Source organism: Strigops habroptila, chromosome 11 (genome assembly GCF_004027225.2).
Source record: "Strigops habroptila isolate Jane chromosome 11, bStrHab1.2.pri, whole genome shotgun sequence".
Classification (NCBI taxonomy): Eukaryota; Metazoa; Chordata; class Aves; order Psittaciformes; family Psittacidae; genus Strigops; species Strigops habroptila.
The window spans coordinates 35,760,335-35,774,104 of NC_046360.1; the positions used below are offsets into that span (position 1 = coordinate 35,760,335).

Below are 13,770 nucleotides of genomic sequence, written 5' to 3' on the forward strand. Positions count from 1 at the left end.
TGATCCAGGCAATCAGTGCAGTTGCAGACTCACTGAATCTTGTTCTGGTCCATAGGTGAGGCTGTTGGGAGCAGAGTCACATTATTTCCTTTTTCATGTGGTCCTGCTCTCAGACAATGTGTGCCTGTAGATCATGCTGCTGCTCCTCTGCAGCTCTGGCATGGAAACTGATGGCTGCTGTCTCGCACAAGCTTCTACAAGAGTAGCAAAGGTTTAAGTACATCAGAAGTGATTGTATGACTTCTCTGTGAAAGGAGAAATAGGAACATAAACTCCTGCTAACAGCTTTGTAGAGCCTTGCTTTTGATGATGCTGAGCTAGACCTAGTTCTTCAGGTCCCAAGGGTGAGCTGAGAGGTGTTGAATGCTAGATCTGTTGTCAAGGGACTAGCTCGGTGCTACCCAAGGGGAGATCCAGACTGCTTCCCAGTGGTTTGGTGCAGCAATAGCAGAATTATGCCTGACTTGAAACAAACCTTCTAATCCTTTTCAGCTGAAGGGATGATGCCTGCTCTGCCAAATGTAGCATGGACAGAAGAGATGTGAGATGATGGTCTGCGAGCTCCCTTTCCTCTCTGTACACGCACTGTTGCCTCTCCTCTTACCCAAAATCATTGTCCAGTAAAAGGGCATTGCTAAGCCTGCTTCCAGCTCTAGCTGCTCTCTCAGGCATGTGGAACAATGATAGAGTCTGACGCAGCTAACAGAGTATCAGTAAATTCAGGGAAGGACTAACATGATGTATTTCCTCCTTTTTCAAACAAGGCAAGAGTAAGAACCAGAAAAGTACAGGTGAGTTCTGGGTAGCACTATGTTAGAGGCAGGAGCTGTTCAGTGGCCATTGATCTGTTGTGCTCTGTGAGATTAAAGAGGTTCTCAAGAAGGGCAGTGCAGCACCCCAACACACCGGCTCCTTACGAACCTGTTCTGCCCTGCAGCTCACTAGAGACCATTGTCACAATGCAGGTGCCTGTGGATGAGGTGAGAATTCCCTGGCAGAGCTGGGATGCTTTCACTGTAATGCTGGTTTGTCTCTCTCCCAGGCAATGGTACATTCCTCCCATCACTGCGCCGTGTGCATGCAGTTTGTCCGGAAGGAGAACTTGCTCTCTCTGGCTTGTCAGCACCAGTTCTGTCGCAGCTGTTGGGAGCAGCATTGTACAGTGCTCGTCAAGGATGGTGTTGGAGTTGGTGAGTTCAAGGTGGATATGGTGCTGGCTCTGTGTTTGCCACGTTGGCCGTTCTGATGCTGACTGGCTGAATTGGTTTAAAACATCTCAGTATGAAGCATGGAATGAATATTTGTGACAAACTTAACTTGAACTAGTGATCTTCCATGAATCCCTGGTTAGTGTTGGCATACCACCAGGAGAGCTCTACCTCTGGCTAGGTTAGAAGCTGCAAATCTGCTGCATTTGGAGTTTACATCTCCCGTGATGTATCATTGCACCGCTCCTGGAGTGCTTGTGGATGCAAACACGTTCACTTTGTGTTGGGTAGCAGCCTGTAGCTGCCAGGGTTGCTTTGGGCTTTTCCTAGCCTGTCTCTCATTCTGGCCTGGCAGTAACATGCAATTTTATACTTGAAGTATCTGACCTTGTGAGTACTGTTTGAAGCACTTAGTGGTCCTGGATGCACATGTGGCCCTGTCATCTTTTGGTGAAGACAGTTGGGCTTCAGCTTTTCAGCAGCCCTGATAGATTTGTTTCACAGTTGTGTCCCTCTTGCCACAACAACAGATGGTACCTAGGAAACTGCCTTGAATGCTCTCTGTGCATTCACTCTTTAGTATAAGTTGCACTGTGCTAAAATGGTGCTTTCTTGTCTCAGGGGTCTCCTGCATGGCTCAGGACTGCCTACTTCGGACACCAGAAGACTTTGTGTTTCCATTGCTGCCTAGTGAAGAACTGAAAGACAAATACAGGCGCTACCTCTTCAGGGATTATGTGGAGGTATTGTGTGTTTTTTCAGTCAATTCACCAATGACTTGCAGAAATCTTGTTTGAAGTGTCTTGCATCTTTGATTAGAACTGCAGTAACTGCAGCAAAATCGTCCCTGAGAAGCATGATGTGGCTGCTCCTGTAGGACAGTCTCACTGACAAAATGCTCCAGCAGGTTGCCAAAGTACATTCTGCTCTAAGGTCACCCACTAACTCCTTGGCTGATGCCTCAGAATTCTCAGAATGGTGCTGCTGAGAACTTCAGTCAGAGTTTTAAAGTCCTTCTCGCTCTTGCATAGATAATTTTTGGAACCTAAAATAAGTCCTTCGTCGTAGTGTACTCCAAGTGAATTGGCTTGTTCAATAACATTTTATGTGAGGATTTTGATATTAAAGCAGCAGTTGTTAAGGTTGAATGTGTGGGAGCATTCTGGTAACTGGGAACAGAGTGGGAACACTCAAGAAGCAACATGAAAGAGGGGTGTCACCTCTCTTCAATAAGAGACCCTTTGGGAGGGAGCAGCTACCAGAGGAGAGCAGCTGAATACATGTTGGGGAATGAGGAGAGGGTGGGGAAAGAGCTCAAATGGAGTAAAATCATTTTTTCAGTATCTTGGTGGGGTCTTATGGTTGTGTTGCTGTGCTTACTTGGTCTGTAACCCTCCATTTCAATTCGCTGTTCTAGAGAGGCTGTAAGTGATACTCCCTCTCCTAATGTGGAAGAGGTTTATCTGCTCTGTTAACCAAGACCTGGTGACAGTTTTCACTCTTTTTCAACAAGAGATAACTGACTTGTATGGTTTTGAGGATAGGAGTGGTGAAACTTGCATAGATAATGCTCTTCTGCACCCAGTGCTGATCTTGCCACCTTGGTATGTTCACAGAGCCATTATCAACTGCAGCTGTGTCCTGGTGCAGATTGCCCTATGGTTATACAGGTACAAGAGCCAAAAGCCCGGCGAGTGCAGTGCAATCGTTGCAATGAGGTCTTCTGGTAAGAAACAGAGAAGCTTAAAGATCATGGGGGAAGTGTATGCTGTCCTCAGAGCAACTCCATTTGCTTGCCAACAGGTTTAGAGTGTAGAAACATCTCAAATGCTTTGCTGGAGTTGTTTGTAACTTGAGTTAGCTTGAGGAATTGGATACTTGGGGTCTGGCTTCTGCAGATGGTCAGCCATCCCTTTGCTCCATGAACTCCTTGGGCGCTGGGTGCTCTGACAACCAGAGAGTTGAGGGCTTGAGTAATGAAGGGGTTCTGCCATTCTCATGCTTTGGCTAGGTTACAAAGTTTGGTACAGATGTAGTGGCTGGTAGAGATTCTGGTAATGGATGTGGAGGCCTCACCACTATCTGCTGGTATTGAGTTTTAAGTTTTTTACAAGTATTTGAGTCCCAGAGTGTCTGGTGCGTTTTGGGGCTCATGTGAGAACACATTTCTGCTGAATGGCAATGCTAATGTTCCTCATCTGACTTCAAGTGTATGTGGGACCAGGGAAAAATGACAGTTTGCATGGCTGCTGAAGTGTCTCCTGCATCTCCAGAATCACGCTGTTGAGAATGTGGAGCACAATACGTACTGGTTCAGAGACCCAGCTTATTGCTATCTCCACACAAATAGCCCTTACTCACCTGGGACTGGGCAGGTCATGCTAATGCAGGTGCCTGATATCTACTACTGGAGTCAGGCTACTTGTAAAGCCACTGGCATGCCCTTGGCCTCTGCAGTCGTGTTAGAGCAGACATAGGTGGAGTCTAGGGAGGGATGTGTCAGCCCTCAGACACGTCATGTGTCGGAGAACACCTCTCAAGTTCACTCTCACCCTGAGTCCAGCTTCTACACGAGAGGGTGGGGGTTTATTGGGAGTTCAACCTTGGTCTTTGCACTCTAGTAATACACAAGTGCATTTCCCTCCCTTGCCCTCGCTTGGCCTCCAGATTTTGGTTATCAGGGAAACCTCAATTCCTGAGTCATTCCTTGGAAATCAATATGTCTTTTTTTTTTCCCCTCTTTCTTTTCCCCCTGTTCAGCTTTAAGTGTCGGCAGATGTACCACGCACCTACAGACTGTGCTACCATTCGGAAATGGCTCACCAAGTGTGCAGATGACTCCGAAACAGCCAACTACATCAGTGCTCACACTAAAGATGTAAGGACAAGCACCTGTGTGTTTTTTCTTGTGTCTTGCTTCCCAGGCAAGACTTGAGGACAATTCTGTACATACATAGCATTGTGTGCTGCTTTTTCACTGACTGCAAATCCTCACAGCTCCCTAGGGACAGTGATATAACACATCAAATGCCTTAGGAATGCTTTGTGCAGAAAGCCCTCTGCCCTCCTGTGGTAAGGACCTAGTGGTCCTTATTCCAGACCTGATGTGAATGTCTTTAGCAGCCACGTGTGCTGCCCTCCCACTGGCAAAAGAATTGTGACTACTTTGAAATGATTGGTGGAGATGTATTTAAATCAAAGGAGAGAGTGTAGTAAGTGCAGAGTCAGTGCCAAGTAAGGCACTAGTGATGTTTAAACCTGAACTGTGAACTGGAAGGTGAAGGAGATAAAGTATTGATTTGGCAAGGACAGCAAAATGGGGTAGATGAAGTCTGTAAATGAGAAACTGAAGTGCTTCTAGTAGATTTAGACCCAAGAAAAAGAAATAGTGTTGCATACTCTGCACTCTACCTGCAGAATTGTGGTTTAAAGTTACAGATAAACTACCTTTATGCTCTACATTAGCTGTCTGCAGATTGGAACTTCTCATGTCTCTGGGGGATTTTGTGGCCTGACTTCAAAACAGTTCTTAGCTGGCACTTGTTCTACCATAGCCAATGACAAGTGTGACAGTGCTAATGGGCCACAAGCTTCAGTTGTGTTCACTCCTTTTTAAATGAAGCTCTCAGGAATTGGTGGGAGGCAGGCTGTATGTATGTTAATATTCCCATATATGCCTATGGATGTATATAAAAAGACAAGCAGGAGGGGAATAATCACACAAGTGTTGTCATTCTGCAGAAGGCTGCTAGAGGCAGAGTTGGATCTAACAAATGCTTCTGTTTCCCCAGTGTCCCAAGTGCAATATCTGTATTGAAAAGAATGGAGGCTGCAATCACATGGTGAGCAATTCCCTGAACACATCAAACCTTCCTTGTTCTAAGCAGATATTTATCTCCTTACACTTTTCACTAACCAGTGCCTCCTGTCTCTTCTTTTTTAGCAATGCTCCAAGTGCAAGCATGGTAAGTTGGATTTGGAAGACGTTTGTTAGTGGTGATGCTCTTTTCTCTTTTTTTTTTTGTGATATGGAGACAAATTATGAACATTGACTGAAATATTTTTCCCCAAGTCAGAGGTGAACAGGATAGTAGTTACAGACTGGAGTGTGGTAGCTTTATTCCATATATTTTTCCTCACTGTCTATGATCTCAGCTGGGTTCTGATTCAGTGCTGGTTTGGCTTCCTCTTCCTGACATGACCATTCTATAGAGAAGTCTCCATCTCTGCCACAGTATTACCAGTGGAATCCATCACTCTCCTCTCACAGAGGAGAGTATTAAATGCTTTCCATGTAATTGTCATCAGCTGAAAATACTGGCAGAACTGAGCCATTTACTCAGATCAGCTTAAGCCCTTTCTGCTTAGTGACGGAAATAATGAGCTTCAACCCAGATGAAACTGCAGGAGCTGTGAGTTGTTCTGTGTAATGTCAGCTGCTGGACTTCTCAGTCCACCCCTGTGCAATTAGCAGCCTGAGCATCTTTGACCAATTGTCTGGTCCTACAAAACGACAGCCTGTTCTTGCACTTATCTTTTCATGGCAGAATTAATTCCTGTTGCCTTGGAGCGAGATAGAGTTTGTATTCAGCCCTCTAAGTGAAGTGTGCCACAAGGAAATATTGTAATACCTTATTTGGAAGATGATTAAAGATTACTGTCCTCTCTCATTTCCTTTGCTTTGGGGTCCTCAGCAGCACTGGACGTGCTTTGATGGAGCTCTGTGACAAGGGTGAGCAGGCAAGTGCCAAGGTACCACAGGGACTAGCACTCGGGAAGGCTGGTGATCTCTGGACATACAATTACGAGTAACACAGAAGTGATTCCTGTTGTAGCAACTTAATCTTCTTCTTTTTTCCTTCCCAGTAGAACACTCACAGCCTCACTGTAAAAGCAGGAAACTATCACACGGGTGTTGCTATTGCTCTCTTTTCTCTGCTTTCTTCCCAATTCAGCAGCTCCTAACCTGAAGTGTCATCAACCACTGATCTCTGAAGTTATCTGGGTAGTTCCCTCCTTGAGAGAACTGAGGGCAGAGTTTCTTTTGCATGAGTTCACTTTTGGATTTGGTTGTTCATGTTTTATTTGCCAGTGATGGGGAGGATGCAACTCACAAATAGGACTGCAGCCTGCCTCTTCTTTAATCTAGAGTGACAGACAGCCTGTGTAGAGTGCAGGTACAGTTCTGCCCACTGGTCCTGGTGTACAGGATGCAGCACTTCAGGATTTACTTCCCATAGTTGCTCAGGAGGCTGTTACAATGAAAGTCTTCAAGACAGGCTGGTATTTTTGTATATGTTTCTTGGCTTAGCAGAAATATCTGAGAACAGATGGGCTGTGTCTCCTGAAGCTTTTCTTTCTTGGAGGTATTTTTTCCTGTGTATTACAGTGGGTTTTTCACTGTTTTCTGCAGACTTCTGCTGGATGTGTCTGGGAGACTGGAAGACTCACGGCAGCGAGTACTACGAATGCAGTCGGTACAAAGAGAATCCTGATATTGTAAACCAGAGTCAGCAAGCACAGGCCAGGGAGGCCCTTAAGAAGTACTTGTTCTATTTTGAGAGGGTAGGAGACATCTCCTTGGCCAGAGCTGCTGTAGCCTTTTAATGCTCCCTGCCTGGTGCAAAGGTCATTGCCAGCAACCTCCGTGCAAGAAACTGCCCAAAGAGAATCTGTGCAGAATATTCAGGCCCTGTTTGTTTTTTCACTCAAAATCCTGCCCTGTGAGTCCCATCCAAACCAGTAACGTTGTACCCAAAGCAAATCATATTTGCTCCTGTATTTCCTTGTGCTAGAGAAAATCAGTTTTACCTGTGTGCCACTGTACTGTTTTCCTGCAGGCTGAGTGCTGCTGCAGTAGATAGATACTGCTCCAGTCATTTCCTTCCAGGATCCAGGGAACTTCATTTCCTTGCAGTTTGTCTTTATAGAGACAAAGACTAAACCAACTCTGCCATGTTCAAAGCTCCAGTGGTTGTAGCAAAGTTTCCCTAAAACGAATCGCATAGTTAAAAGTTGCAGTCAGAGCATCTCTGTCCACACAGCAGGCTCGATGCACCTGGCCATACAGTGCAATTCTAGAGCAGCATCTCTAGAAGAGAATGTGGTAGAGATTAAATGCTGCTGCATTTCAGTTTCCCCCTTAAAACGAGTTTATTCTTCACATCATGAGCCAAATCCTGTGGTAAAATAAATGTGTTCATTCCTGGCTCTCCAGACCAATAGGGTTTGCGAAATGGCCATGTTTACTATGTGCACATGGATGTTGGAGTTCACTAAGCCTGTGTTAAATGTTAAACTCTTGACCTTTCTGTAGAAATCCTTTAACTAGGGGAATCACCATTACTATCCATCTTGTTAGACAAAAGGTCGTTGTGTGACCAGAGGGCATTCCCACTCTGAGGAGCTGGGTTTGGTCCCTGCTCTTTGCTGCTGTCAGTCTGTTGTACACAGCCTCCGCCACTTGCTGCTGGAGGTGCTGCCTTGCTGTTCTTTCCCACAGCATGTCTTGCCTTGCTGGACTCCTGCCCCACTTCAATTTCTGCTTGCTAGAGCTTGTGCTTTTACAGCAGCAGTACTTCTGGCCTCATGCCGTGTTCTTCTTCCCCTGTCTCCCATCCCTCACCCCTTGCAGTGGGAGAATCACAACAAAAGCCTACAGCTGGAGGCACAGACGTACCAACGAATCCAGGAGAAAATACAAGAAAGAGTTATGAACAACTTGGGAACATGGATAGACTGGCAATACCTACAAAATGCTGCAAAACTACTTGCAAAGGTGAGTAGTTGTGTCTTGGTTGGCACAGAGAATACACACCAGAATGCTAAATTCACAACACCAAGTAAGGAAGGGAATTTGGGGCTTGTGGTTATCTGGGACAGCACCTCTGGCCTAGGACATGAACTAGCCAAAAATCATCTGGAAGTCACCTCTGTGAAGTTATACTTTAACTGCACAGATTCTTCCAAGGAAGATGTAGGAAATTCCACCATGAAGTGCCCAGTTGTCCATGTCAGAAGGTGGCTTCTTAGCCTGAAGTGGTCACACAAATGTGACGGTGCTGACTTCCAAGTCTGAGACTCTTGTCCTTCTTTTCTTTCTCTTCCTCCCACTCCCCGACAGTGTCGTTACACCCTGCAGTACACATACCCGTATGCCTACTACATGGAGTCTGGTCCCAGAAAGAAACTGGTAAGTAGTTTTGCTCTTTCTGTGCTGATGGCTTTTTGGGCTGTAGCTGGCAGCATGCTGGGCTGAATTCCAGAGCTTGGCAGTGTCTGACATATTAGTGCTGAGTTTGAGGTAAGGACAGGACAAATAGTAGGTGGTTTTGCACCTTTCCTCTTCACTTTGAGTTACCAGCAGCTCAGTCCTCTGATACATTACATTATTTTCCCAGGGCACTTCACTGCATTTTCACTAACAAGCAATTTATCCAGAATGTTTTGAGGCTGGAAGTGTGCATTTGTTCCTTGGTAAGACTTACCACAGTGCTGTGGGCCATATTTCATGTGAAGAGCTGCTGGAGAATAGCTTTTCCAGCCTTGGATCAGGGTGTAGCTTTGCTTTTTATTCCTGCTGTGAGTTCCTTGCTGGCTTGGTGCATGCCACAGGCTGGACAAGTCCAAAAATAACCCTGAATTCACTGAAGAGGTGGTTTCTTTGACTCATTTGTCCAGTAAAGCCTGTTACCCAATCTCTCCCCACAGCACCATGTGTATTCTCTGAGGCTGTGGACAGATGTTCTCGGCTGGATCTGACTTTGCCAGTGGAACAAGTTACTGCTCCCAGCAGTGGTTAACAATCACACAGAATCCCAGCCTAGTTTGGATTGGAAGGGACCTTAAAGCTCATCCAGCTCCAACCCCCTGCTACAAGCAGGGACACCTTCCACTAGAGCAGGTTGCTCCAAGCCCCTGTGTCCAACCTGGCCTTGAACACTGCCAGGGATGGGGCAGCCACAGCTTCTCTGGGCACCCTGTGCCAGCGCCTCAGCACCCTCACAGGGGAGAATTTATTCCTAATATCCCTCTGCTCCACCTGCAGAGCTGCTCACGAGAGCATTTTGGGACCTGTTTGTGGCAAAATATGCTGAGTGAGGAGGTATTTGTCACTTGTGGTGTTTTCAGGCTGACTGGGTTAATTTTGTTTAAGCATTCCCCAACCTGCACCACTCAAGAAACTCCTAGAAGGAGTGATGCTGTGTAGCTGAAGGTGGATAAGGAGGAGGCACAAACCTGCTTTGCCAGCACAGCTGTCAGCAGAAGACATTTGTCTGCTCCTCGAGTGTAGTGTGTGGTATGAAACTGCTCCACTAAACTAGTTTCTTGTTGCTGTCTCCAATTTTGCTCTCTGCAGTTTGAATACCAGCAGGCCCAGCTGGAAGCTGAAATTGAAAATCTCTCATGGAAGGTGGAGCGAGCAGACAGCTATGACAGAGGGGTGAGTGTTCTGCTTGCTGGAGTCTGCTTTTGTTTGGGCTTCACACTTCTGCAGGAGTGCTAAGGCAGTTAAGTGAGGGTTCTGAGAAACTGCATCAAGAAACGCACCTTTAGCCAGTAGGTGTAGAAGTGGAATGCTCACTGCCTAATGGGAGAGGAGGGAGGGCTGCAGCGAGTCTCCTGCAGACTGAAACAGGACCAACAAAGCTCTGGAGGAAGCTGCATGTAGCCTTCTGGTGAAGAGCAGATTCCTTAAGTGTGTAGCTTTCTAGACAGAACAGGAGCCAGGTAACTGCAGAGGGAGCCCTTGTCAAAAGGAAGAGGATCTGCAATCTTGTGATGCAGAGCGCGTGTGGTGTGTGAATGTCGGTGCTTCTCAGGCTGGAGCTTAGTCTCTCCCTAAAGAAAATGAGCTCTTCTCTGGGGAGCTCGTGCTAACAGTTTCTACCTTCTGTTTTACCAGGACTTAGAGAATCAGATGCACATAGCAGAGCAGAGACGGAGGACCCTGCTGAAAGACTTCCATGACACATAAGACAGGAGGAAGTGACAAAGTGCAGGGGTGAGAGCAGCGAGTGGAGTGATGGCAGCTTCACCGGGATAAGCAGGCACTGCCTCTGGGAGAACACGGCCAAGGACAAAGCCACCCCTCCCCTTGCAAGTCAGACACATGCAAACACCACATCTTAGTCCAGTTTGTTCTCTTATCTTTCTGTTTCTGTTTCTGCCAGGCTAGAGGCCAGAGTTCAGATTGGCATATTTCCTGGGACATTTCCCTCCTGCCCTTGATGGTTTTCGAAGGGGAGGGAGTTTTTCTCTGAATGGCTGTTAATAGTATTAGATCATTACAATTTATGTAATTTTCAACGGTTGTACAATTATACAGACAAACCTTAGAATAACACACAACCCTTTTTAAAAATAAATTGGCAGTGGAGTGTTTTTCCTTAATCTGCTTGTAAATCTAATGGGCTTTTCCCCCCTCTCCCTTCCTCTGACCCAAAAATCCTCCTAGGCACTGAAGGAGGTTACAAAATCTCAGCTACATTTCCCGATGCTCCTTTAACCAGGGCATTGTAGCATTGGCATTGCACGAGGAGAGTGGCTGGTGTTACGAGTGGCTGCTGCTGTGTCTGACCTGATGGTACCAGCAGTGGCCATGATTTAGGATGATGACATGTGACATCTCTTGTGAATCAAATGTGCAAAATCCTGCTACACCAACAAAAGCAAACAGAGGAATTGTAGGGGAGAGACCAGGTTAACACTGGGGGATATGCCTTGAGTCAGGTCATATTCTGCATTTGATGAATTTTAGGTCTTCCATGTAGATTTTTTGCTTTACTTGTTTTTGTGGGGAGGATGTTGTATTGCCAAAGTGAGTGATGAGGGACTAGTAGCATACAGTTGTTAATCAAGGCTTGGGGCTTTTGCAGAGTGAAACAATCCATGTTATAACAGTGCCATGTAGCCTGGTAAAGATTATTTGTGCCTGCTGGGTAACATGGCTGAGAGAATGATCCCGTTCATCAAGGTGAGACTAAACACTGCTACGTTGTGAGGAGGAAGGATGATGTACAACACACTCCCTGGCACATGTTGGCAATGTGGATGGACACTTGAATACAGGTGCACTGCTTGTGCAGAGCCTGCACCAAGCCAGGCAGAAAAATTAACTAGCAAAATTAATTTATTTGTATATTAGTATTGATACTGGTGGGGACTTATCCGAAAAATTGATTGTTAGGAGCATGTGGAGCTTTTTTATTAACATTCTTTTTTCTAATGTAAAATATACACTAAAATAAAAATATGAAAACCTAGTTCATCTTAGTAGGGGTTAACATGGAAAAGGTTTACTTGAATGCTGATCCTTGCCTGTTTGCTGGAGGAAGCAGGCCTCGTGTTAAGAATTCACAGGCATGTATGTCACCTGCATCAGGAACATGCTGTTTGCAGCCAGTCAGGTGGAGCTGGAGTCTGATCTGGGGAAATCTTCACCTCTGCGGGGAACTCATGGGATTGTCTTCCATGCTTTATGTTGAAGTGTTGCTTTTGATGCATCCCTGTATTGCTTTTATACAATGTCACTTGATAAAGGTTAAACTGGAGGGGGGGGAAGTGCTGAATTCCTGCATGTCAGAATAAGCTAACTGCTGTTGGAGCCTTTTTCATGTACCTGTGACATGAGCAACCTGGTCTAGTGCAAGGTGTCCCTGGGTGGACAGGGGGTTGGAACTGGCTGAGCGTTAAGGTTCCTTCCAGCCCAAACCAGTCTGGGATGCTGTGATTTGCAGCACTTGCAATTGGATGGATGAATTTCAACAAGCAGTCACAAGAGGAGTAGCTGTCGTAGGAGCTAATCCTGTGGCTGTGATTTTAGTACACAGCAGAACATTTCAAACTGAGAGGCCCTTTTTCTTCCTCCCTCCCTTCCCTGGTGTGGGATGTATCCTCAGGGAATGGAGGAATGCACTGCTCAGGAGCTGCAGTGGGAGTTACAACAGAAGCGGCTGAAGGTAGAGTGGGGTTGCAGAGAGGTGGCTGGAGCCAGGGAGGGGGACAGGGAAGGGAGTCCGTGGGTTCTGGGAGCAGTGCTGCTTGCTGTGCAAGAGTGCTCCATAACCATGGCTCCTTGTGTTCTGTCCTTGCTCCAGCCACTGCCTCCTGACATCATTCCCTCCTCTGCTCCCAGCAGCAGCCTCTTTGTGCCCTCCTCATGGTGTATTCTAAAGGTCAGCCTCTCCGTTCCTCTCCTCTTCTGGGCACTCTGCACCCAGGGGAAGGGACAGCACGGGCTAAGGCTTGCCAAGACCCAGCAGTTTGCAGTGCCTAGAACCAGTGTCTAAACTGTTCTTTAAAACTGTAATGTGCAAAGTACTAATTAGGATAAAAGCTGCTGTTCTTGTTGTCTAAATGTAACTATCACAACACCAACTCTTTGCAGAACAGGTATGTGGAGTTTCCTGATCCCAAAGAGCTTTCTCTGCTGTTATGTCCAGCTTTGAGCTAGATGAGAATGGGGTTTTGTCTCTCTCCCTCCCTGCCTCCTGCCCTCTCTCCCTCTCCCGTGCCCCCACAAAATGCTTTGCTATGAATCCTTGTTTATAGACAAGCCCGACCATACAGCTGAGGCCAGACTTTCTGAACAGGCTGCTGAGATGCTTGGCTGAGGAACAGTAATAAATATTGCACAGTATGTCCCCTAATTCTTCTAAATTTCCTAAACCCAGGCCTTTGTCAGCAGTTCCCTCTATTTGAAAAGAAAACAAAACACCCTTTCTGAAGGTGCTGAAAGTCCTGCTTTGCATGAACAGATCCTGTTTATGTGCTCTGGGAAGGCAACAGGACTGACTTGCTTTTGCAGCCCAGGCAGGGTGACTGCTGTTTGTGGTGTCATACAGAAAGTCGTAGGCTCCGGGATGAAGCCTGCAGAACACAGGGACTGTTGGCTCTAAGTGGTTCAGGAGCTGTTAATTCCAAGGTACGAGCTTCCCTTTGGTGCATTACTGCTACGGATATGGAATGTTTGCTCTCTTTTAGTTTTCCCACCCATTTCCAGTTCCCACACCAGCCTGACACCTCCATCCTCGCATCCCATCCTCTTTTTATTTCAGCTTCGCTCGTGTTAGTGCATTGGCTGCCTCATCTCTAACAGTCCTCAGGCTTCCCAGACTGTAACAAAACATTTTCTATGGATACCACAGACTGCATGACTGCCGCTCCTGCCCGCGCGGGGCCGGGGCCGCAGGAGGTTTCTGTACTATAGCCTTGCACTCTGAAGTTTTAAGACTTTTTAAGCAGGAAAAAGGGGGGGGGAAATAAAAAATAGAACTTTATTTTTAAATGCAGCACTTGTTCTGGGAATTCCTTCCCTTGCTCCAGGCTGGGGCTGACCTCAAAGGGGTGCTGCTGCCCCTTGCTTTCTTTTACAGGCACTGGAGAGGGGCAGGAAAACCGCCCGGGAGACGTTTTGCCAGCGGTGTGCCCATGGTTTATTTGAAATAAATCGTGATTTCTAACTCCGGAGGTGTCCTGGCTCTTGTTGGGATGGGGATGGGGATGGGATGGGGATGGGGATGGGGATGGGATGGGATGAGGTGGGGGGGGCTCTTTCCCG

At 46.6% G+C, this 13,770-nt stretch overlaps 1 protein-coding gene across 3 annotated transcripts in view; it reads left to right on the top strand.

Annotated features, from left to right (window-relative positions):
- The window catches only part of ARIH2 (ariadne RBR E3 ubiquitin protein ligase 2), a 36,893-nt gene extending 23,553 nt beyond the window's left edge, over positions 1–13,340 (top strand). For all 3 annotated transcript variants that reach the window (XM_030502411.1, XM_030502410.1, XM_030502412.1), the window contains 11 exons: positions 1,043–1,190; positions 1,830–1,951; positions 2,825–2,934; positions 3,969–4,086; positions 5,000–5,050; positions 5,152–5,173; positions 6,622–6,773; positions 7,843–7,986; positions 8,332–8,400; positions 9,568–9,651; positions 10,114–13,340. In XM_030502411.1, coding sequence (XP_030358271.1) covers positions 1,046–1,190; positions 1,830–1,951; positions 2,825–2,934; positions 3,969–4,086; positions 5,000–5,050; positions 5,152–5,173; positions 6,622–6,773; positions 7,843–7,986; positions 8,332–8,400; positions 9,568–9,651; positions 10,114–10,185 — 1,089 coding nt within the window. In that variant the 5' untranslated portion in view covers positions 1,043–1,045 and the 3' untranslated portion in view covers positions 10,186–13,340. The remainder of the gene's footprint in view (positions 1–1,042; positions 1,191–1,829; positions 1,952–2,824; positions 2,935–3,968; positions 4,087–4,999; positions 5,051–5,151; positions 5,174–6,621; positions 6,774–7,842; positions 7,987–8,331; positions 8,401–9,567; positions 9,652–10,113) is intronic.
- The last annotated feature ends 430 nt before the right edge of the window (positions 13,341–13,770 follow it).